The sequence below is a fragment of the Hibiscus syriacus genome, unplaced genomic scaffold, assembly GCF_006381635.1.
Source record: "Hibiscus syriacus cultivar Baekdansim isolate YM2019G1 unplaced genomic scaffold, ASM638163v2 tig00012936_pilon, whole genome shotgun sequence".
Classification (NCBI taxonomy): domain Eukaryota; kingdom Viridiplantae; phylum Streptophyta; class Magnoliopsida; order Malvales; family Malvaceae; genus Hibiscus; species Hibiscus syriacus.
The window spans coordinates 100,609-125,156 of NW_024062295.1; the positions used below are offsets into that span (position 1 = coordinate 100,609).

Consider the following 24,548-nt stretch of genomic DNA (forward strand, 5'->3'; position numbering starts at 1 on the left):
TCAGAAGTAAAGTCACAGTAGGTATTTTGTTGTATGTAGTGTGTTGGCATGTAAGAAAAATGTTAGTTACAAATGCTCTGATTAGTTTTGTCTTGTTTTGGTTAACTCGTGTACAGTGACAATGTTATTTTAATAAAAGTTTTAAATTTCATTGGTTTTCGTTAAAAGTTAAAAGTTTGAAAAGTCAATGTGACACCTCAGACTTGTATCCGGGTCGGATACAGGTTGAGGGTGTTACATGATTGCCCATAATTGAAGAGAAATGGTCAATCAAAGAATAAGCACAAGGCTCATGTGGCTACATGGAGCGATGAAGAAGGTTCCGATGAAGAGGAACAAGAAGTAGCAAACTTGTGTTTGATGGCATTCGGGGAAGATTCTAAGGTAACCTCTAACTCATCTGAATTTGATGATTTATCTTATGATGAGCTATTAGAGGAATATAATGGGTTGGCTTCGGATTATGAGAAATTGTTTTTAAAATATAAAAATGATATTTCAAAATTGAAAATTGAAAATAAACTCATATTCAAAACCAACAACGATCTTGAAAGTAAAATCAAAGATTTGCAAATCAAACTAGAAGAGTTTGAAAAGAAAAATTCAGATTTACTTTCAAAGGTTAATGATGATCATCAAAAGAAAATTGATGATCTTAAAGCTTTTTTTGATAAAGTTGGAACAAAACGTTTTGAAAAAGGAGAAAATTCAAAATCCAACTTTGTTAGAAAAAGTTTTAAAAACTACAATCATAGAGGTCCCCGAAGAACCTCTAATGAAAAATCGTTAGAAGTATGTGGGTTCCTAAAGAACTCATTACTACTAAAGATAAAGATATCCTACACAAATGGATACCTAAGGAGACTAGGATTTTGGAAACTAATGAATATGGACCCAAAAGAATTTGGGTACCAAAAATAAAAAATTAATCTATGTTTGTAGGGAAAGGAGCATTGCTACAAGGCACGGGAAACAAATTCAAATTCATGGTACCTTTATAGTGGATGCTCAAGACACATGGCCGGAGACAAAAGCCGGTTCATAGAGCTTAACGCCAAAAATGGAGGAGAAGTGACTTTTGGTGATAATTCAAAAGGTCACATTGAAGGTATAGGTACAATAAGTAATACATCTTCCATACAAATTAAAAATGTGTTATATATGAATGGATTAAAGCATAATCTCTTGAGTATTAGTCAATTATGTGATAAGGGATTCAATGTCATATTTGAAACTAATGGTTGTAAAGTTATTGACATTGCATCTAATAGGATTATGCTTGTTGGTCATAGAATAGGAAACATATACATGGTGCATTTAGACTCTATAGAAATGACTAATTTATGCCTAGTTGCTAAGGATGAGCATGATAGTTGGTTATGGCATAGGAAACTAGGACATGCTAGTATGAGTGTTTTACAACTGTTAGTTCAAGGAGAATTGGTTCGAGGGTTGCCTAAACTAAAACTTGATAATGATAAAATTTGTGATGCTTGTGCTAAAGGAAAACAAAAGCGAATTTCTTTTAAATTCATTAATGATGTATCAACTAGTAGAGTATTGCAATTGATCCATTTAGATCTTTTTGGGCCATCTAGAACTACTAGCTTGGGTGGAAAACAATATGCTTTTGTCTTGGTAGATGACTATTCTAGATATACTTGGGTTCTATTCTTAGGTACTAAAGATGAAGCATTAGAAAAATTCATCATGTTTTCAAAAGTAATTCAAAACAAAAAAAGTTACTTTATAACTAGTGTTAGGAGTGATCATGGAACTGAATTTGAAAATCTTGGATTTACTGAGTTTTGTAATTCTAATGGTATTAGCAATAATTTTTCAGCACCTAGAACCCCTCAACAAAATGAAGTTGTTGAGAGGAAAAATCGAACTTTAGAAGAAATGGCTAGAACCATGCTTTGTGAAAACAATTTGCCAAAATATTTTTGGGCGGAAGCCACAAATACCGCTTGTTATGTTATTAATCGAGTAATGATTAGGCCTATTTTAAAGAAAACTCCATATGAACTTTTCAAAAATAGAAAGCCTAACATTAGTTATTTTCATCATTTTGGATGTAAGTGTTTTGTTTTAAACAACGGTAAATACAAGCTTGGCAAATTTGATGCTAAAAGTGATGAAGGAATTTTTCTGGGTTATTCCTTAAATTCTAAAGTTTTTCGAGTATTTAATAAAAGAACTTTAGTTGTAGAAGAGTCTATACATGTTGTTTTCGATGACAACCTCCTTCCGAGGAATGATTCTTGTGTGAATGATGATGTAGGTGTTATAAATACAAATGACGTTAGACATGACGTTGGAGAACCATCATCAAAGGAAGAAACGAAAGATGAGGAAACTCATGATCCTCTCGAGAATCCAACCATTGAAGAAAGGGAAGTATCTTATCCAATAGAGTACAACTATGTCAAGGATGGTGAGATTATAGGTGATCCATCCAAAGGGGCAACAACTCGATTTCTCTTAGAAATATTTGTAATTATGTTGCATTTATCTCATGAATAGAGCCTAATAATATTAAAGAAGCATTAAATGATGAACATTGGATTATGGCTATGCAAGAAGAGTTAAATCAATTTGAGAGAAGTAAAGTATGGACATTAGTTGAAAGGCCTAGTAATAAATCTACTGTAGGTACTAGATGAGTATTTAGGAATAAGTTTGATGAGAGTGATAATATAGTGAGAAACAAGGCTAGACTTATTGCTCAAGGCTATACTCAAGAAGAAGCATAGACTATGATGAAACATACGCTCCCGTAGCTAGGATGGAAACAATTAGAATGTTATTAGCATTTGCATGTTTTCATGAATTTAAATTATATCAAATGGATGTTAAAAGTGTATTTTTTAAATGGTTTTATAAAGGAAGAAGTATATGTGGAACAACCTCCTGGTTTTGAAGATTTAAAATTTCCAAATCATGTTCTTAAATTGACAAAAGTGTTTTATGGTTTAAAACAAGCTCCTAGAGCTTGGTATGAAAGATTGTCAAATTTTTTAATTGAAAAAGGTTTTTCAAAAGGAAAGGTTGACAGTACATTGTTTTTAAAACATAAAGGTAAAGATTTATTAGTTGTTCAAATTTATGTTGATGATATAATATTTGGTTCTACTAATGATGTTCTTTGCCAAGAATTTTCTAAGCTACTGCAAAGTGAATTTGAGATGAGCATGATGGGGGAGCTCTCATTCTTCTTGGGACTCCAAATCAAGCAAAGAAAAGATGACATCTTCATCAATCAAGCTAAGTACATCAAAGATATGCTCAAGAAGTTTGGACTGGAAAATGGGAAACCACATGACACTCCAATGAGTTCATCAACAAAGCTTGATATAGATGAAGGAGGTAAATGTGTGGATGTTAAATTATATAGGTCAATGATTGGTTCTTTGCTTTATCTAACTGCAAGTAGACCAGACATTATGTTTATTGTTTGCTTATGTGCTAGATTTCAATCATGCCATAAGGAATCACATTTACTAGCTGTTAAGAGAATCTTTAGATACCTTAAGGACACTCTTAGTTTAGGACTTTGATATCCTAGAGACTCTAGCTTTAGCTTGCATGCCTTTTCTGATGCGGATTATGGAGGATGCAAATTAGTTAGGAAAAGCACCTCCGGTACTTGCTAATTCCTTGGAAATATGCTGATTTCTTGGTTTTCAAAGAAACAAAATTGTGTTGCATTATCTACCACTGAAGCGGAATACATTTCAGCCGGTAGTTGTTGTACACAAGTTTTATGGATGAACAACAACTTTTTAATTATGGAATTGAAGTAGGTACCATTCCTATCAAGTGTGATAATACTAGTGCTATTTGTCTCACTAAAAATCCCATCCAATACTCTAGAACTAAGCATATTGAAATTAGACATCACTTCATTAGAGACCATGTCGCTAAGGAAGACGTAGTTCTAGAATTTGTTGATATTTTGCATCAATTAGCGGATATCTTTACAAAACCTTTAGATAAGGAAATATTTTGGACACTTAGTAGAGAATTAGGTTTAACTGACCTATCTTCTCTTAGTGTTGAAAATAGTTTTTAGCACTTTTAAGAATAAATGAAAAATGCTTATAATGGTAATTTTTTATTGCATTCATTGCTATTAGTTAGGGGAAGTTTATGTTATTTGTGAAAATTAATTTTATGTTCAAATGATGTTTAAAGATTAATTTGATTGATTGAACATGATTAATTTTCAATATAGGAGTTGCCAATACCACTAGAGCTTATTAATTTAGCATTTTAAGTGTTTAAAACAATTTTTGATATTTTCGTGCTTCATGCATTGATACACTTAACAGTGCATCGATGCATCCCTTTGAATGTGCATCGATTCATCATGTTGATGCATCGATGCACGGGGTCATGCATCGATGCATCCGTCGGGTTTTGGGTTTAAAAAGCTTATTTTCTTATTAGTTTCAAACCCTAAAACTATAACCTCATCAGCCATACATCCCTCTCACTCTCTAAATCCTCCATTTTTCTCAAATCAACAAAAACTTGTCAGAATTTTCGAGTTTTTCAACTCTTAATCCTGCATTTATCATCAAATCGTGCAAAACAACATCACATTCCTCTCAAATCCGAAATTTTCAAGGTAATATTTTAAAAACTCTATTTTATTGATTTTTAATCTTAGGACTAGTTTTAATTAGTTATAGGATGAATATTATATCGGGCATTGATAGTTTGATGATTACAAACTAGTTTTTATAACTAATTTCATCAAAAACTCACAAATTTTCAATGAATTTGTGAATTTTTGAAATAAAAAAATCGAAAATCTAAATTTAATTTCTAAATTTGATGTTTTTGATTTAATTATATTGTTTTCATGAAAAACTATACATATTATTTATAAATATTATTTTTCAAATAGTTTTTCAAAACCTTGCCCATTAGGATTCGGTTTAGAGAAACTTGAATTATTGCGGACTCAATTGAGTTTTGGGATTGATTATTGTGCATACATGTGTTTCAAATTGCAGGTTACAATCATTATTTCGTTTCCTTAGTCATGTCAATTCCTAAACACCCTAGGACTTCATCGAGTCATTCTCGTTCAAACCAACCTCCAAATCCCATTCCTCCTCCTCCTAATAGTCTTATAGGACTTTGTTTCAACATGCCTGAACGTCGTAGAGATGACATGTACCATAGGTATATGGAGTCTTTCCAATCCTATAGAATCCGGGAAGAGCGTATTCCTTCTCTTCAAGCCATGATTGACATTGATTTTGAATACCTCCCAATTCTTAAAACTTGGAAGTTTGATAAATCGTTTCTTCTCAAACCTGTCGTTTTTCATCAGTTAGTCTGCATTTTCTATTCTTATGCGGTGTGCATTCAAAATGATACTCAATGTGGGACTATTTCTATTAGATCCTATGTCTTAGGCCAATATATTAATATTGACCCCACGGCTATAGCCTCACGTTTTGGGTTAGATGATGATGGGTCATATAATGAAAATGAAAATGTGAATTATCCCTATATTCCAAACTCTAGTGTTAGTACCCTTATTCTCATCACGATCGTTTTCTTCATTTGATAATCTCGTGGTGGTTTCGACCATATGCTGGTAGGTACTCCACTCTTCATGCTAGGGATTTATGGTGGATGTATTGTATTAAGAACAAAATCAAAATAAATCTGCCTCACGTTATTTTCAGTCAACTAGTAGACATCATAAACATTGTTCCTTCAAAGCATGTAGAAACATTAGTTTATGGATGTCTTCTTAGTAACCTCTTTATCAAACTTGGTCTAGACGTCTCTCTCGATAATCCCATTCCTCTCTAAAATCTAATCAATCTAACCTCGTTAAAGAAGGCTGAGTGAAAACAAGACGAGGAAACCAGTCAATGAGTCTTTAGACCCGAAAAGCAAACTCCGAGAGCTAGTTCCTCACGAACTGCTCCTAGCTCCTCTCATGCTCCTCCTCCGGCTCCAGCTGTTGACGATGATCCTGAATTTCAACAGCTTATGCAAGACATCGACGATCACGTACCTGATGATGAGCCTGCTCCACAAGAGGATCAAGTGCCTCCTTACTTTCGTTCGTTTTTGGAGACATTTGATCTACGGTATGCTTCCATCGAATCCCACTTGACTGCTATTCACGAAGCAGTAAATCAATGCTTAGACACTTTGGAAGCTAGACAGATGGAGTTTCAAAGAGAGATGCTTGCACGCATGGATGCTCTCTCTCTTGAGATGCAAGCCTGATTTCCTCCTCCGCCTCCCGATCCCTCTATGGACTAGTAGACCTTGTTTTGTCTTGAATATTCTTTGAACTTTTCTTGTTAAAACATTTTGAATATTTTGGGATTATTGTTTTCTTTGAATTGTTTGAATTTGTTTGGAGATATGAATTGGATGCTTTATAGATTTTAAACTTAATATATATTTGTTTGGTTTGAATTTTTCATTTTGAGCTTAATGTTTATTAATTTTTGCATCATTTTCATATTAGTTGCATTATGACCAATTATTCCATTTCAAATTTGATTATGAATATTGATTATGAAACTAATGGCTAACATTTCTCTTGATTGTGATCTTAGTAGCTTAAGCTATATTAATAATAACTTGGCTAAATGTTTATCAAAACCTTGTTTAAATTTTCGAGTCTTTTTGATTTAAGAAAAAGGGGGAGAAGTGTTAAGTGTTAAAATGCTTTAAAGGGGAGAAGTGTTATAGTAAGGGGAGAAGTGTTATAGTAAGGGGGAGTAATTAGTGTTTTCAAAATTGATTTCAAAACTTATTTTTCAAAGAAAAATCTTAAAATCACTCAAGTGTTTTGTTATATCAAAAAGGGGGAGATTGTTGAAAACATTTTGATATTTCGATATAACAAACTAAGTTTAAATAAATTTTAAGATTTTACAAAAGATTTTCTAAGTATATTCGATTCAATTAATCGAATATCAAATTATTACTCCAATTCTTTCAAGATCAATTTTAAACCTTACTAAATGTGTAAATTTGTGTTTATACTTAAACTATTTTTAAACAAATTTTCACAAAGTATTTTGATCCAAAATCAAGCCTAAAATCAATTTTTCAAAGGCATGCACCGATGCACCAATCCATGCATCGATGCATCAATTAATTTCTTGAACATCGAATGCATTTATGCATCGATGCACATACCATGCATCGATGCACAAGACCATGCATCAATGCACTCAGGCTTTTTCCAAACATCGAATGCATTTTATGCATCGATGCACTCTTAGTGCACCTATGCACTGAGAGTCAACGGTCAAAATATTTGAATTTTACACTGATGCACCGATGCACCTAGGGTATGCCGATGCACTGACGCTCTCATCCACTTTCATTAATTGTTTTCACACTTAAACAACTCTATTGATTCCACTAATCATCCCCAACGTTCAGAATCATTTGAAGGTGTATTTAAACAAGCTTAGAAGCCATTGATCAATAACAAGAAACAACAAGCAACTAGAATCAAGAGAGAATCAAAGAGAAAACATCAAACCTCAAGTTTGAGCATTTCAAGCCTATTTTTCATTCAATATTCATTTTGCTTTCAAGAACACTACTTGTACTCAATTGTATTCATTCTTGAGTGTTCTTTTCTTTGTTCTAGAATTGTGCAAACAATCTACCTTGTGAGGATTTCCTTGTAAGTTTGCGAATTTGTAATCTTCTCTTTGAGAAAGAGTGTTCTCAAGAATTGGAGTATATTCTTGAGGGAGTTGTAAGGTTATCTCTTTGGCCTCAAAAGAAAGAACAAATTAATGAATTTGTTGGAAAATCCTTAGTGTGGATAGCTAAGGTAGTGGACGTGGACTTTGGTTGAGAAAGTCGAACCACTCTAAATCGCTGTGCAATTACTTTCAATTTTCTGCAAAAGCTTCCACAAAAATTTTAATTTCCAATTCACCCCCCTCTTGGTTGATTCCATCAATCGATTAACTCAACATGGACATTAGTTGAAAGGCCTAGTAATAAATCTACTGTAGGTACTAGATGGTATTTAGGAATAAGCTTGATGAAAGTGGTAATATAGTGAGAAACAAGGCTAGACTTGTTGCTCAAGGCTATACTCAAGAAGAAGGAATATATTTTGATGAAACATACGCTCCCGTAGCTAGGATGGAAGCAATTAGAATGTTATTAGCATTTACATGTTTCAATGAATTTAAATTATATCAAATGGATGTTAACAGTGTATTTTTAAATGGTTTTATAAAAGAAGAAGTGTATATGGAACAACCTCCTGGTTTTGAAGATTCAAAATTTCCATATCATGTTTTTAAATTAACAAAAATGTTTTATGGTTTAAAACAAGCTCCTAGAACTTGGTATGAAAGATTGTTAAACTTTCTAATAGAAAAAGGTTTTTCAAAAGGGAAGGTTGACACTACATTGTTTTTAAAGAGGAAAGGTAAAGATTTATTAGTAGTTCAAATTTATTTTGATGATATAATATTTGGTTCTACTAATGATGTTCTTTGCCAAGAATTTTCTAAGCTAATGCAAAGTGAATTCGAAATGAGCATGATGGGGGAGCTCTCATATTTCTTGGGACTCCAAATCAAGCAAAGAATATATGACATCTTCATCAATCAAGCTAAGTACGTCAAGGATATGCTCAAGAAGTTTGGATTGGAACATGGAAAACATCATGCCACTCCAATGATCTCTTCTACAAAACTTGGTAAGTGTTTGCTTATGTGTTAGATTTCAATCATGCCCTAAGGAATCACATTTACTAGCCGTTAAGATAATCTTTAGATACCTTAAAGACACTCCTAGTTTAGAACTTTGGTATCCTAGAGACTCTAGCTTTAGCTTGCATGCCTTCTCTGATGTGGATTATGGAGGATACAAAATAGATAGGAAAAACACCTCTGGTACTTGCCAATTCCTAGAAAATATGATGATTTCAAGGTTTTCAAAGAAACAAAATTGTGTTGCATTATCTACCACTGAAGCGGAATACATTTCAACCGGTAGCTATTGTGCACAAATTTTATGGATGAAACAACAACTTTTAGATTATGAAATTGAAGTAGGTACTATACCTATCAAGTGTGACAATACTAGTGCTATTTGTCTCACTAAAAATCATATCCAACACTCTAGAACTAAGCATATTGAAATTAGACATCACTTCATTAGAGATCATGTCACAAAAGGAGATATAGTTCTAGAATATGTTGATACTTTGCATCAATTAGCTGATATTATTGCAAAACCTTTAGATAAAGAAAGATTTTGGACACTTAGGAGAGAATTAGGTTTGGCTAACATACCTTGACTTAGTGTTTAAAATAATTGTAGCACTTTTAATTAGTTTTGAAAAATACTTATAAAAATAATATTTTTTGATTGCATTCTTTGCTAATAGTTAGGGGGAGTTTATGATCCTTAGTGAAAATTAATTGTATGTTCAAATAAAATTTAAGGATAGATTCGATAGATTGAACATTGTTAATTTTCGTGATATGAGTTGCCAATACCACTAGAGATAATTATTTTAGCATTTTGAATGTTTAAAAATGGATTTTAACATTTTTGTGCACTATGCATCGATACACTAGAAAGTGTACCGATGCATCCCTTGAATATGCATCGATACACTATAAAGGTGCACCGATACATTCTTTGAATGTGCATCAATACACTCTGTTGTGCATCGATACACTCGTTGGGTTTTGGGTATTAAATCCCTAAAATTTGATTTTATAAAAACCCACACTAAAAACTCTCCTCACGCCATCGTACCTCCTTCTCACCATACACTCAAATCTTGCTCAAATCTAACTTCTCAAGTCGAATTCAATTTGTTCTTCAACTTCTGATCATGCTAACATCATTAAATCAGTGCAAACAACATCTCATTCTCACAAAATCTAAAATTTTCAAAGTAATATTTCAAAAACCCCTGATTTATTGATTTTTGAACTTAGGACTAGTTTTGATTAGTTCTAGTTGAACTATATATCGGGTATTTATTATATAGTGTTTATAAACTAGATTTTACAACTAATTTCATAAAAAAAACACACAAAATTTCAAAAAAAAAAATCAAAATTTCGAAATAAAAATGTTTTGATTTTAAAATTTGATGTTTTTGATTTAATTATGTTGTTTTGAAAACTACAAATTGATTTTTCAAACATTGTTTTTTTCAAAATTAGTTTTCAAAATCTTGCCCATTAGGATTCGGTTTAGAGAACCTTGAATATTGCATACTCATATTGAGTTTTGGGATTGATTATATTGCATACATATGTTTTTAAATTGCATGTATCTATTCTATTCTGATTTCTTGAATCATGTCTAATCCTAAACGCCCTAGGTTATCCTCTAGTCGTTCAAGTAAAAATTGATCTCTCATTCATCCTCCACCTCAAAATCCAAACGAACCCGAAATGACCATTCTTAATTCTTGCTTCAACCAACCTGGTCGTCGTTGAGAAGAACTTTATCATAGGTTCGTTAATTCTTTCCAATCATACAAAATCGGGAAGAATGTATTCCCTCTATTCAAGCAATGATTGATATAAACTTCCGATATCTTCATATCTTCCGTTCTTGGAAGTTTAATAAACTTTTTCAAATTCAACCCATCGTTTATCACCAATTAGTCACCATTTCTACTCCAATGCAGTCTGTGTCCAAAATGAGCGTCAAACCAAAATCATAAGAATTCGATCCTATCTATTAGGTGAATTCATTTTTATTGACTCCGACACAATCGCTACCCATTTTGGACTAGATAACGAGGGTCTAGATAATGAACGAAAATGGTGGCTACTCCCTATAAAGCTAAGGATAGTGTTAGTACCTTAAGAACTCATCACGAGTGATTTTTCACTTGATGATCTCTTGGTGGTTTAAACGATCCGAAGGTAGGTACTCCTCCCTTAGAGTCTTAGATTTATGGTGGATACATTGTATCCAACATAACAAGAAAATAAATTTGCCACATATTATTTTTGGTGAGCTAGTAGATATCGTAAACGTTGTCATCCAAAAATGTAGAAACATTAGTTTATGGCTGTCTCCTTAGTAATCTGTTTATCAAACTCGGGCTTAAGGTTTCGGTTGATATTCTCATCCCTCTTAGAACCAAATCAACTTCACATCCTTAAAGAAATCGGGATGAAAAAAGGAAGGTGATCAATGGGTTCGAACCACTGAGAAAACACCGGGAGCTAGTTCTTCACGAGCTCCACCGACACGACAGCGGATGATGATCCAGAGCTTCAAGAGCTATTTCAATATATCGAAAATCACGTACCCGATGACGAGCCGACATAACAAGAGGATCAAATGCTTCCATACTTTCGATAGTTTTTGGAGTCATTTGATCTAAGGTTTAAATCCATAGATTCTATTTAAATGCTATGGGGGCTCAACAATTGGAATTTCAATGGGAGAAGCACGAATGTTTAGATGTGTTCATACTCGATATGCAAGCACATTATCCTCCTCCTCCCTGTAACATCCTCAATACCGGGTTAGTGATCAGATTGTAAAGTTTCAGAATTTGGTGACTAAAGTAGAAGAATGAAATAGTTCAATGATTTATTTAGGAATATTTTCAGAAAGTTGTTAGTAATTATTAAAGGAATTAAGGGCAAAGTGGTCATTTGTCATAAAAGATATTTTTTTATCTCTTTAAGAAGAGATAAACACGTGGGAGGGGAAGGAGTATCTGGAAAACTCTTATTCTTCTTGCTTTATTCTTCTCCAACGTGCTAAGCAAAGGTGAGTTTAATTTCAGCTGTTTAATTCTTGGATTTATACGTGATTTTGATTCTTTGAGTATTATATAAGCTTAAGGAAAGCTTATATAAGCTTTAAACATCAAGAATAGAGAATTAAAAAGGAAATTATATGAAGGGTATAGAAATGGACTTTTGTTATAGAAAGGTTTTTGAAGTTCTAAAGTTGGATTTGACTTGTCAAGGGTCTAATTAAGAAGTTAGAAGCAATTGAATGAAATTTGGAACATATTAGAAATTGAGTATGATTCTTGAATTTCATAAGGAATATAGGATTTTGAGATTAAAGATGATTTACATAGATATAAGTTGGTTTAAGTAATGGTAGTTGAGTTTAATGACATATTGGAGGCTTAAAATAGAAGAATTAAGGGAAGAGTTGATGATTTTCGTGCTAAAATGCAAATTCTGGGCAAGGTGTATCGATGTATATTCAATATGCATCGATGCACTCTTTAAACAATAAACATCGAATGCAATTGCTGCATCGATGCATAAGGAATGCATCGATACATCCCCTTAAAATGAAGACATCGAATGTAATTTGTGTATCGATGCATGGGTAGTGCATCTATGCACATGTTAAAGAATGCATCGATGCACTGTAGAATGCATCGATGCACTTCAAGGGGAAATTGAAATAGACATTTCTTTTAGTCTAAGAAATGATAGATTAGAGTATATCAATTGGATACTGATATGTATCAATATGTGATTATGTAGATATCGAACACGAACAAGTTCCAGAACGATCATCAAGTTAAGATTCAATCGAAAGAAAGAAAAAAAATCACAAAAGTGGATTGGAACTTAGTGAGGCTCAGGTGAGTGCATGTTAATTCGTTTATGGTGCTAAATGGAAACAAGATTTGTGACAAGTCTATTTCCTATGTTGAATGCATGAATATATGATTATACGTATATGCATGATATAAATTGTATGTATGTGATTATATGTATTAATATGCTTTTGAATGTAATGATATGAGAAGTAGGTGCTATGTGATGTATATATATGAGCCATATGACAGGATATATGTGAACATGAGAAAACAAAGTATAAGATATAAGATATATAATCTTATGAGAATATGAAAAGAAGCTATGTGACTACATGTATCTGTGAAAGAAGCTATGAGCTTATATGACGTGATATGAAAGTGTACATGTGAATATGTGACATGATAGATTGCTAATGACCATGTTATGTGTAAAGAGAGCTAGAGGTATAGTTGGCATGCCAAGAGTCAAGGGTTCTACGTGGTCTTTCGGGACATATATGTATTCTTTGGAACATTTACAGGGTATATGAGACACATATGTTATCCATTGAAATATGTATATGGTTCTTAAAGAGTGGTCCTTCGGGACAAATACAGTAAATAGGTCATTCGGGACAAATCTCATAGCCCCTAGTGGGACCCCATACGAGCTATGGTGACAACATAGTGCACAACCTCAATAGACTCACATATCTACAGTTCTCACATATGTACATGGGCTAACAAAGAGATAATAATAAACATATATATTACATGTAAAGTATATGCTTTTGTGATATGAATTGTATTATATGATTGATATGATGATGTGTATATGTGTACATTTGATTACATGAAATGCTATATTGTTTTGTATGATAGCATGATATGATATGTTCATGCATGATTAAGTAGTTAAAGTTACTTTAATGTGTTTAATGCCTCACTAAGTCATAGACTTAGCGTGTGAGTATTTCACACGTAGGTTCTGGAAAGCAAGAAGAGAAGTTTAGAGGAGCAAGATAGGTCAGCATTTTCCTTACAAAGTTTCAGATCAGAAAATAAATGATTTAAATGTGTTTGGTTAATCTGAACATAGTTGGCATGTACTAATTGATTGAGCTGAATATGCTCTGATCGATTTTGGTTATTTTGGTCAATTTATGTAAATAAACAGTTCTTATTTTAATGAAAGTTTTAAATTTTCTTTGAATTTTGTCAAGAGTCAAAGTTTGAAAAGTTAATGTGACACCCCAGACTCGTATTCGGGTCGGATACAGGTTGAGGGTGTTACATTTAATGGTATCAGAGCTACGGTTTAGCCGATTCTTGGCATAAACTAAAGTCCAAAGTGTCATAAAATGTGTACATGCCAACATAGAGTGAAAAAAAATTTGATCTGCTAGTGTAAGGAGTATGTTGTCTTGCTAATAGAATAAGATTAGTTTAATATAGTAGAAATCTGATTATGAGAATTTCAAAGAAAGCGAGGGGGTGAATCTGATGGTTGTAGCAATTCACCTGCCCTGGCCAGGCAGGAGGAAGAGCGGACACCTCAGGAAGTGTCTCATAAGATCAAAGGTTGATTTCAGAAAGTTGAAATCATATTAGAATAGTGAAAGAAGATCATTATTGTTTTGAATAGGAAAAGCGATAAGGATTAGTTTTGTTAGTATGTGGATAAGATAGAATATGGTGAACAAGTGTCACCATAAAAATGTTAAAAAGATCGAATGACGTGGTGAGTACTTATAGAAGAACTCAAAGATAAGTGCATTAGTGACAAGTGTATAAGATGTATAAAGTCAGAGCTTATGAGTTGAAACGAAGTGATAATATTGAGCATAAACAAGAGTATGTTTATGATAAGAGTTTGCAGTTAAGATAGAAAGAGTTAGCGTTGGCTAACCAGAGTATGTGATAAAAATGTACTGGAATTATAAGATTATAAGATATTGTCAGGATATGATAACCAAATATGAAATGGATATGGATACAGTTGTATATTTGGATCATAGTAATGTGGTATAGTAAAGGAAATAAGGATTTGTATATTTGAGTAAAGTTGAGGATTGATAAGAAAGTTTGAGAATGTGTATATCGATGATCAGTTTATAAGACAAAGGAAGTCATAATGTTGAGTTGAACAACGGAAATTTCAGGATGTATGAGAATGAGGTGAAATTGACAAGTTAAGTAAATGAATTTTGAGATAATTTCGATTGAAAAGGATGTATGTGATTGGTTGACTAGGGTTTGTGCCCTAGATTGGACAGATGTTATTGATTAATTGTCAGAGTAAAGGTTATAAGATTGGAAGAAAAGGTAAAATTGAGTTAATCAATTATGATGTGAAACTCAATATAATTATGTATTCTGATCAGATAGCTATGATGTAGAAAAGAAGATAAGTATTTGCATGGAACCTTAAGGAAAGAAAATACAAGTATAAGAAATGATAAAGAATGAAGTTCGATATAAGTAAATGGGTTATCAAACTTATGAGGATGCAATGACGATTTGTACATAGAGATGAGTGTAGATGATAAGACAAGAGTATATGAACATGAAAGGAAATATATGATTTGGGTATAAGGAATAAATAAAGGAATAATGGAATAAAGAAATGAAAGGGATGAGTTAAAGGATCAGATACGATAAATGTTATATGGAAGTGTAGATGATAATTTTGGATATAGAATTAAGAAAAGTGTGTAAGGTGATGTGAAAAGATTCTTTAAAGTGTTTGTTGAATCGTATTTAAAGAAGATTTAAGGTCGTGTTCTTGGTTAAATGATGATGGAAAACGAATTTGGTTATTATAAGGTAGTTAGAGATGGATTTATGATGTTGAGTGATGAAAATGAATGTTACTATCTATATAATGAGTGACATTATATGGATTTTAGAAAGGTCAAAGGAAAATGCAGAATCGAAAGAGATAAAAGACATAAATGGATTAAAGTTACTAGTTACTGTTTATATGATAAGTGACAGTAGATGAATATATAAGGGAAAAAGGTAGTTGAAGAATTAAAGGAATGAAAGATTAAGTAAAGGAGGTAACATGAGAATAATAGAAGATATGTTCTTATTGATTTGTTCAATGAAAATTCGATGATGAATTTTCTTTAAAGGAGGGGAGATTTGTAATATCCTCAATACCGAGTTAGTGATCAGATTGTAAAGTTTCAGAATTTGGTGACTAAAGTAGAAGAATGAAATAGTTCAATGATTTATTTGGGAATATTTTCAGAAAGTTGTTAGTAATTATTAAAGGAATTAAGGGCAAAGTGGTCATTTGTCATAAAAGATATTTTTTTTATCTCTTTAAGAAGAGATAAACACGTGGGAGGGGAAGGAGTATCTGGAAAACTCTTCTTCTTCTTGCTTTCTTCTTCTCCAACGTGCTGAGCAAAGGTGAGTTTAATTTCAGCTGTTTAATTCTTGGATTTATAAGTGATTTTGATTCTTTGAGTATTATATAAGCTTAAGGAAAGCTTATATAAGCTTTAAACATCAAGAATAGAGAATTAAAAAGGAAATTATATGAAGGGTATAGAAATGGACTTTTGTTATAGAAAGGTTTTTGAAGTTCTAAAGTTGGATTTGACTTGTCAAGGGTCTAATTAAGAAGTTAGAAGTAATTGAATGGAATTTGGAACATGTTAGAAATTGAGTATGATTCTTGAATTTCATAAGAAATATAGGATTTTGAGGTTAAAGATGATTTACATGGATATAAGTTGGTTTAAGTAATGGTAGTTGAGTTTAATGACATATTAGAGGCTTAAAATAGAAGAATTAAGGGAAGAGTTGATGATTTTCGTGCTAAAATGAAAATTCTGGGCAAGGTGTATCGATGCATATTCAATGTGCATCGATGCACTCTTTAAAGAAGAAACATTGAATGCAATTGGTGCATCGATGCATAAGGAGTGCATCGATGCATCCCCTTAAAATGAAGACATCGTAGGTAATTTGTGTATAGATGCATGGTAGTGCATCGATGCACATGTTAAAGAATGCATCGATGCACTGTAGAATGCATCGATGCACTTCAAGGGGAAATTGAAATAGATATTTCTTTTAGTCTAAGAAATGATAGATTAGAGTATATCAATTGGATACTGATATGTATCAATATGTGATTATGTAGATATCGAACACGAACAAGTTTCAGAACGATCATCAAGTTAAGATTCGATCGAAAGAAAGAAAAAAATCACAAAAGTGGATTGGAACTTAGTTAGGCTCAGGTGAGTGCATATTAATTTGTTTATGGTGCTAAATGGAAACAAGACTTGTGACAAGTCTATTTCCTATCTTGAATGCATGAATAAATGATTATACGTATATGCATGACATAAATTGTATGTATGCATGATTATATGTATTAATATGCTTTTGAATGTAATGATATGAGAAGTAGGTGCTATGTGATGTATATATATGAGCCATATGACAGGATATATGTGAACATGAGAAAACAAAGTATAAGATATAAGCTATGTAATCTTATGAGAATATGAAAAGAAGCTATGTGACTACATGTATCTGTGAAAGAAGCTATGAGCTTATATGACGTGATATGAAAGTGTATATGTGAATATGTGACATGATAGATTGCTAATGCCCATGTTATGTGTAAAGAGAGCTAGAGGTATAGTTGGCATGCCAAGAGTCGAGGGTTCTACGTGGTCATTCGGGATATATATGTATTCTTTGGAACATTTACAGGGTCTTATGAGACACATATGTGATCCATTGAAATATGTATATGGTTCTTAAGGAGTGGTCCTTCGGGACAAATACAGTACATAGGTCCTTCGGGACAAATCTCATAGCCCCTAGTGGGACCCCATACGAGCTATGGTGACAACATAGTGCACAACCTCAATAGACTCATATATCTACAGTTCTCACAGATGTACATGGGCTAACAAAGAGATAATAATAAACATATATATTACATGTAAAGTATATGCTTTTATGATATGAATTGTATTATATGATTGATATGATGATGTGTATATGTGTACATTTGATTACATGAAATGCTATATTGTTTTGTATGATAGCATGATATGATATGTTCATGCATGATTAAGTAATTAAAGTTACTTTAATTTGTTTAATGCCTCACTAAGTCATAGACTTATCGTGTGAGTGTTTCACACGTAGGTTCTGGAAAACAAGAAGAGAACTTTAGAGGAGCAAGACAGGTCAGCATTTTCCTTACAAAGTTTCAGATCAGAAAATAAATGATTTAAATGTGTTTGGTTAATCTGAACATAGTTGGCATGTACTAATTGATTGAGCTGAATATGCTCTGATCGATTTTGGTTATTTTGGTCAATTTATGTAAATAAACAGTTCTTATTTTAATGAAAGTTTTAAATTTTCTTTGGAATTTTGTCAAGAGTCAAAGTTTGAAAAGTCAATATGATACCCCAGACTCGTATTCGGGTCGGATACGGGTTGAGGGTGTTACACTCCGATCCTCCCTTGGATGATTAGACCTTGTCTTGCTTTAGTTTTCTTGGATCGAAATTAGGACTCATTGTTAAAATATTTTGGATGTTTTTGGATTGTTTTATTTTGGATGTTTGAATTTGTTATGGGTGTTTTTGGATGTTTAAACTTGAATGCTTATATTTATATATTTGGTTTGGTTGAATTTTTAATTTGAGCTTAATGTTTATTAGTTTTTGCATCATTTACATTTTAGTTGAAATATGACCAATTTACCATTGCACATTATTTATGAATATTGATTTATGAAACTAATGACTAACATTTCTCTTGATTGTGATCTTAGCAGCTTAAGTTATATCTATAAATATCAATTGGCTAATTTTTAAAAAATCTTATTGTTTAAAAACGTTTTAGAGTCTTTTTGATTTAAAAAAAAGGGTGAGAATATAGTAAGGGGAGTAATTTTCAAAATTGATTTCAAAGAAAATCTTAAAATTATTCAAATGTTTTGTTATATAAAAAGGGGGGAGATTGTTAAAAATATTTTGATGTTTCGATATAACAAATTAAGTGTAATTGAATTTTAAGATTTTATAATAAATTTTTAATAGTATATTCGATTAAATTATTCGAATATCAAAATATTACCCTAGTTTTTCAAAGAACAATTTCAATCCTTACTAAAGTGTAAAATTGTGTTTTAAACTTAAAATATTTTTGAAACAATTTTCACAAAGTATTTCGAATAAATTTTAAAAGATAAATTTCAATCCTTACTAAATTTTAAAAGATAAATTTTAAAATTTTATAATAAATTTTTAATAGTATATTCGATTAAATTATTCGAATATCAAAATATTACTCCAAGTTTTTCAAAGATCAATTTCAATCCTTACTAAAGTGTAAAATTATGTTTTAAACTTAAAATATTTTTGAAACAATTTTCACAAAGTATTTCGAACCAAAATCGAGTCAAAAATTAATTTTATAAAGGGATGTACCGATGCACTATTTGATGTATTGATGCACACCCAATTTCAAATGCATTTTATGTACCGATGCAGCCATACATCGATGCACTCTTGAATTTTTTTGAAACATCGAATGTAATTAGTGTACCAATGCACCCCTAGTGTACTGATGCACTAAGTCTTATAACGGTCGAAATATTTGAATTTTACACATAGTGTATCGATGCACCCTGAGAGTGTACCGACACACCTCACGCTCCAACCAGATTTTTAAATGATAATTATATAATAACGGCTCTATTGACTTCACCAATGATCCCCAACGTTCAGAAGTGATCCAAGGTATATTTAAACAAGCTTAGGAGCCATTGATCAACAACAAGAAACAAGAATAAAGAGATAATCAAAGAGAAAGCATCAAACCTCAAGTTTGAGCATTTCAAGCCAAATTTTCATTCAATATTCATTTTTTGCTTTCAAGAACACTTATTGTGCTCAGCTGTATTATTCTTGAGTGTTCTTTCTTTGTTCTAGAATTGTGCAAACATCTTGCCTTGTGAGGTTTTTCTGTAAGTTTGCAAATTTGTGTATTTCTCTTTGGGAGAGAGTGTTCTAAAGAATTTGAGGTATAATTCTTGAGGGAGTTGTAAGGTTACTCTTTGTCCTCAAAAGAAAGAACAAATTAGTGAATTTGTTGGAAAATCCTTAGTGTGGATAGCTAAGGTAGTGGACGTAGACTTTGGTTGAGAAAGTCGAACCACTCTAAATCTCAAATAAATAAGTAAAAATGCTAAATCTACTAAGCATTTTTGGGTTAACGAGCTTGATTCGGGGCTTTTGGGTTAAAATTTGGCAAAACGGACTTGGAATCGGACTCAGGACATCGAAAAACATAAAATTTGACTTTTCAAAAATTTTGACTTTTTGGTCAAAGTCAACGGTCAACGATCAACAATCGGTCAACAGTCAACGGCCAACAATCGGTCAACAGTCAATGTTGGACCGGGTCAGACACGTGTCGGGTCGGGTAAGCCCATTCTAAGCAGTACACCAGGCGGTGAACTTTTCCCACTCTAGGGGTGACGCGTGGGGGTCGCTTGTAGTGCCGTAGAGGGTCGGAAAAATTCTGAAAAAATTCTAAAAAAATTCATATAACTATTTTAAGGAGTTTTGAGACACTTACCAAACTCGATTCACAACAGTGAACGACGAGAGCTCGATTTCGAAACATCGAAAACTTGATATACCTCACCCCTCACACGCCGGCGACAACATAGATAATAAGGATACCGATGGATTCGGGACAATGCAAGGAACACGATGATGCGAGAGCTGTCGAAAAGGATCAACGACGATGAATCGACGAACAAAGATTTTTTATTTAAAAGGAAAACATTCTGGAGAGAGAAATTGTAATTAAAAAAATTCCACATATTTAGGGGTATATAACCCTTAAAAAAGAAAATGGCAAAACCATGTTATAGATCCTCCATCTTTAATTACTTTCTGAATTTGAATCCAAATTTAATCAAAATTTCACTTCAGTCCACGAATTCATTTAAAATTCAATTTAACCAAAATTTTAGGCCCTAATTTTGGAATGTGACAGGGTGCTTATAAGTTTTTTCCAATATGCTGGTTTCAGATTTATTTCCATAACTTGAACAGCTTGATAACAAGTAAGGTCCTAAATGGAAAGAGCATCAACACAAACTATGGAGTTTTTGCATAATTGTCAGTCTCCTTCCTCTTTCTCTCTGTATAGTATACACAACACTTGGCAAGTGTCAGCAGGTCCTTGATGAACTCCAGAAAAAGACTACAGTTCAACAAAATTTACACCATTACATTGAGAAAAGAATGCAAATCCTTTGTCGACAGATGTCAATCATCATCCTTCAGAGAAACGCAATTGTTAGATGATCGCTTGCTATATCGAAGTGTATATGTTTCAGCAACATCAACTTCACCTTGTTAGATTATGAACGTGTTTCGCTATCCATCAACAATGCATCTGATAAACAACACAAGGAATTTCATACAGCCATATTATAGAACAAAAGGGAACAACCATAAAAGAAAATAGATGAGCTGCGAAGAAAAAATGAATCAAATGCTGATATAACAATACCAAGTACGTGTAGCATCATCCAGGAAAGCAGGATGAATACACAAAAATGAAAAAGAAAGAAAGAAAGAAAGGAGTCATCAAAATTTATTATATTCCTCTTTATCTCAAATCCAAATATTGCTATCATCCTATGCAGCAAGCCCTATTAGTAAAGTGTAGAGGCAAGCAATTGAACATTCAAATATACATTCTGTCAATTCAGCTTCCTTACAAAAACAGTAACAAGCAAAGAGAAAAATGGGTAAAGTCGTTCCTAATTTCCTGTAAAAAGAGAATTGCGAATCCTACCTCAGCTACTAACTTCAATCAATGAAGCCACCTGTTACAAGAGCAGGGTTTAAACATTATGATTGCATGACGTTGTTTTGTTTGATACATGCAGGGGCCTTGAAATCCTGGCATTTCTGCATAGATGCATCTTCAATTGAAATAACACCACCATCAGAGGGATCCAAAGTAAAAAAGGTCTTAACAGCAGCAGTTGAATTATCCATGTTCCTTTCGGTCAATGGAGAGCTCTTACTAATCATCTCTTCCTTTGGATTCACTCGAACCCTAAAGGAGAAAACGCTCAAGGGAAGCCTCTTTAGCTTCATTCTTCCCCTCTTTTTACCAGGGGTTACATCCTCAAAAGCTTTTCCCTTCAAATGATTTGATTCTGCTTCACCATTATCCAACTTTGATTGCACAGATTTTTCATATTTAGCACCCTTTGCATCTGCTTTGATGGATTCCTCTATGGAGTCCTCAGAATCAATTTTGCCTGCTATAGTACCTCCATTGCAAGTAGAAGACAGGCTTCCACCCAACCGTATACCCCCATTGGATTCTATTGTTTTCTTATGAGTTGGCATGACCTTAGGCCTCTTATGTTTATGTCCTCTCCATTCAGCAGAAGAATTCTTTGATATTCTGGAGGAACTGTTGATATCTCGGTGCAATTTCTGGGCTAACTCTTCATCTGTCCTAGGACTCTCCATTGGATCATTTTTTTTATACAGGAGTTGAACAGGGACATGTTTCTTGAGCTTATTCTTTTTTAGTTGTCTGTCCTTGTGAACTGTTTCTTCAGAAAATTTTGCTACTATGTCCAATGCACTCTTAGCTGCTGCAACAGCTTTGGCGGCAATTGCAGCCTTCTCCTCTGCAGCAGCTCTGGCAGCCTCTGCAGCTTTAGCAGCTGAGGTAGCTGCCGCTCTCGAGGCCTCCAAAATCTCCTCAGGAGAAAGATTTGGATTGTACAAATGGCAACTCATTACTAGATTCTTAAGATGGGCATTAACATCACTTGAAGAAGTAGAAGGTGAAGGTGAAGGTGAGTGTGAGGGTGAAGCTGGAGGAGATGACGAGGAAGAAGCAATGGTGGGCTGATCTGAAGCACAATTGCCATTGGAAGCCTGTTTCTTAAATCCCGCCAGCAGCCGCTTTCGAGGAGGCAGAAGGACATCGTCATCCAAGTGATTGATGTCACAAATGTTATCCTCCATTGATATCCCTTCCCCAATTTATTAAAATCTGAAACATCAAAGCAGGAGTAATTGTCTATAATAGATAATCAAAACGTTTTTATCACATCCATGCTAAAACATCAATACTCATAGATTCCAGATGTTAAATGCTAAACAAAACCCAGAACCAAATCTGAATTCTCAGCAGTCATAAAATAATAATAATAATAAATATCCATCAAATTTAGAAAGAAAAACGTACAGATTTGGAAAGTAGCATAAATTCAAGCGGTTCTAATACATAAATCAGAATTGAAAGAAGTTTCACTTGCTATAAATGACACAAAGAAGGAAAATTTGAAAACCCTACCGGCAAATTCAGTTATATAAGAGCTTCCGGTTAACATCAAAAGAACAATAAAGATAGGAAGTCAACAAAAAGATCACCATGCAATGAAAAATGAATTGCCAAGTTTAAAGATCACATCGGTAAGGTACGAATGAAGCAGGAAAATTTAAACGTAAAATAATAGGGCGATCAATAACAGAAAAGGAGAGAGTTACAGGAACGTGAAGCCAGAATGCAAAACAAAAGCTTATATTGAATGGAATTATGGAATGCAAAACAAAACAGAGTGAATTCAAAAAGAAGAAAAGGATGGATTTTGGATTCAATACCTGATCATTTACGCGGGGGGTTGGATTGGATTGGATTGCAGAAAGAGAGATAATTTAAGAAATTTGAGAGGAAGGAAATTAGGGTTGTTGTCGTTGGTTGATATTTATTTTATATTAAATTAATATTATATAGGGTATATATTGGTGTTAGTTTTGAAGAAGAGGGTCCAGAAACGAAGATCTTGTGTCGTCTTACTAATTACTATGCTAGTGTTTACTTATGTTTGTTCTTCTTCTAGTCCCTATACTCTATAACTTTTAACATTTAATCCCTAGAATTTTGTCTACAACTATTTTTTATTTAATAATTGAATTTAAATTGGTAGCACTGATAAAATATTTACCTTGTGATATTTCTAACAAGAAAAAAATTATATGATCAAATATTAAATACGCGGAAGAACTCTAGTTATTGAAATTCTATTGAATTTTTTTGCACTATGATTAACTCTAGTTATTGTTCTCTTTTGCAGCATGCTGCAGCTGAAAGAATAGAACTAGAAGAACTTTGTCACAAGGTCAAAGCATTCTGAAGTTCAAATTTGTGGAAGTAGGGATTTTCGCTACTAATTTGATATGTCAAAAACGAGGTCTTATCCGTGAAGGGAAGCCGGTCACCTATTTGAATACAGAGAAAGAGCTGGTATGCCTAGTTTGATGTTACGGTGTTCTACCCTGAAGCATTGGAAAACATTGTTCAAAGATGTATGCCTCTTAGCTGAAAAGATGTTTAACAGGAGTTTCACCATTATGCACGTCATGTTCCATCCATTGCTTTCTGATATTCATTGATATTTTTGTATTATGATCCACGACTTTGAGTCTTTTAATAACTATGCAGGAATTGTACCTCATTCATCCTGATCCGTCTGCTGTCAAACTTCTTGCAATGAAGCTCCATTACACTTCTGTTTATATTGACGGAGGCTAAACGACGACTTCTTGCAGTTAAGCTCCTTTGCTCTTCTTTTTGTATTGACGGAGGTCAAACAACGACTTTTGCATGAGCTTTACTTCTTTTTTGTAAGTTCAAGGAGGTTGGGCCAAAATTATCCGTTTTTATCATATTTTGAAGGAAAAGTTGGACACTCATCGCTGCAAATATTTTCCATGTCATTGTTTGTTTATCTTGCAAATTCAAGTTTGCCTTTTCTGTTCTGTTAAACTTCGATATCAATTAAGTTTTAGGTGGATAACATGCAGGTACCTTGCATTTTAGGTACCTAAAAACGTAAGGTTCGGGACTCTTTATTTAACCTGTGTGATAATCAATT

General features: G+C 33.1%; 1 protein-coding gene across 2 annotated transcripts; it reads right to left on the minus strand.

The window, feature by feature from the left end:
* Positions 1–21,304: 21,304 nt before the first annotated feature.
* LOC120205755 lies at positions 21,305–23,361 on the minus strand. Of its 2 annotated transcripts, none has more exons than XM_039205578.1 (2): positions 23,275–23,361; positions 21,305–22,663 (listed from the first exon to the last, which is right to left on the minus strand). In XM_039205578.1, exon 2 carries the CDS (start codon positions 22,633–22,635, stop codon positions 21,493–21,495), a length of 1,143 nt encoding a protein of 380 aa, XP_039061509.1. In that variant the 5' UTR covers positions 22,636–22,663; positions 23,275–23,361; the 3' UTR covers positions 21,305–21,492. The 2 variants fall into 2 exon arrangements, with proteins under 2 accessions (XP_039061509.1, XP_039061510.1); XM_039205579.1 differs by having other exon boundaries at positions 21,305–22,690; positions 23,275–23,304.
* Positions 23,362–24,548: the final 1,187 nt, after the last annotated feature.

Coding starts and splice junctions, on each gene's coding strand:
- LOC120205755 (XM_039205578.1), bottom strand. CDS start 22,635: ATGGAGGATAACATTTGTGACATCAATCACTTGGATGACGATGTCCTT.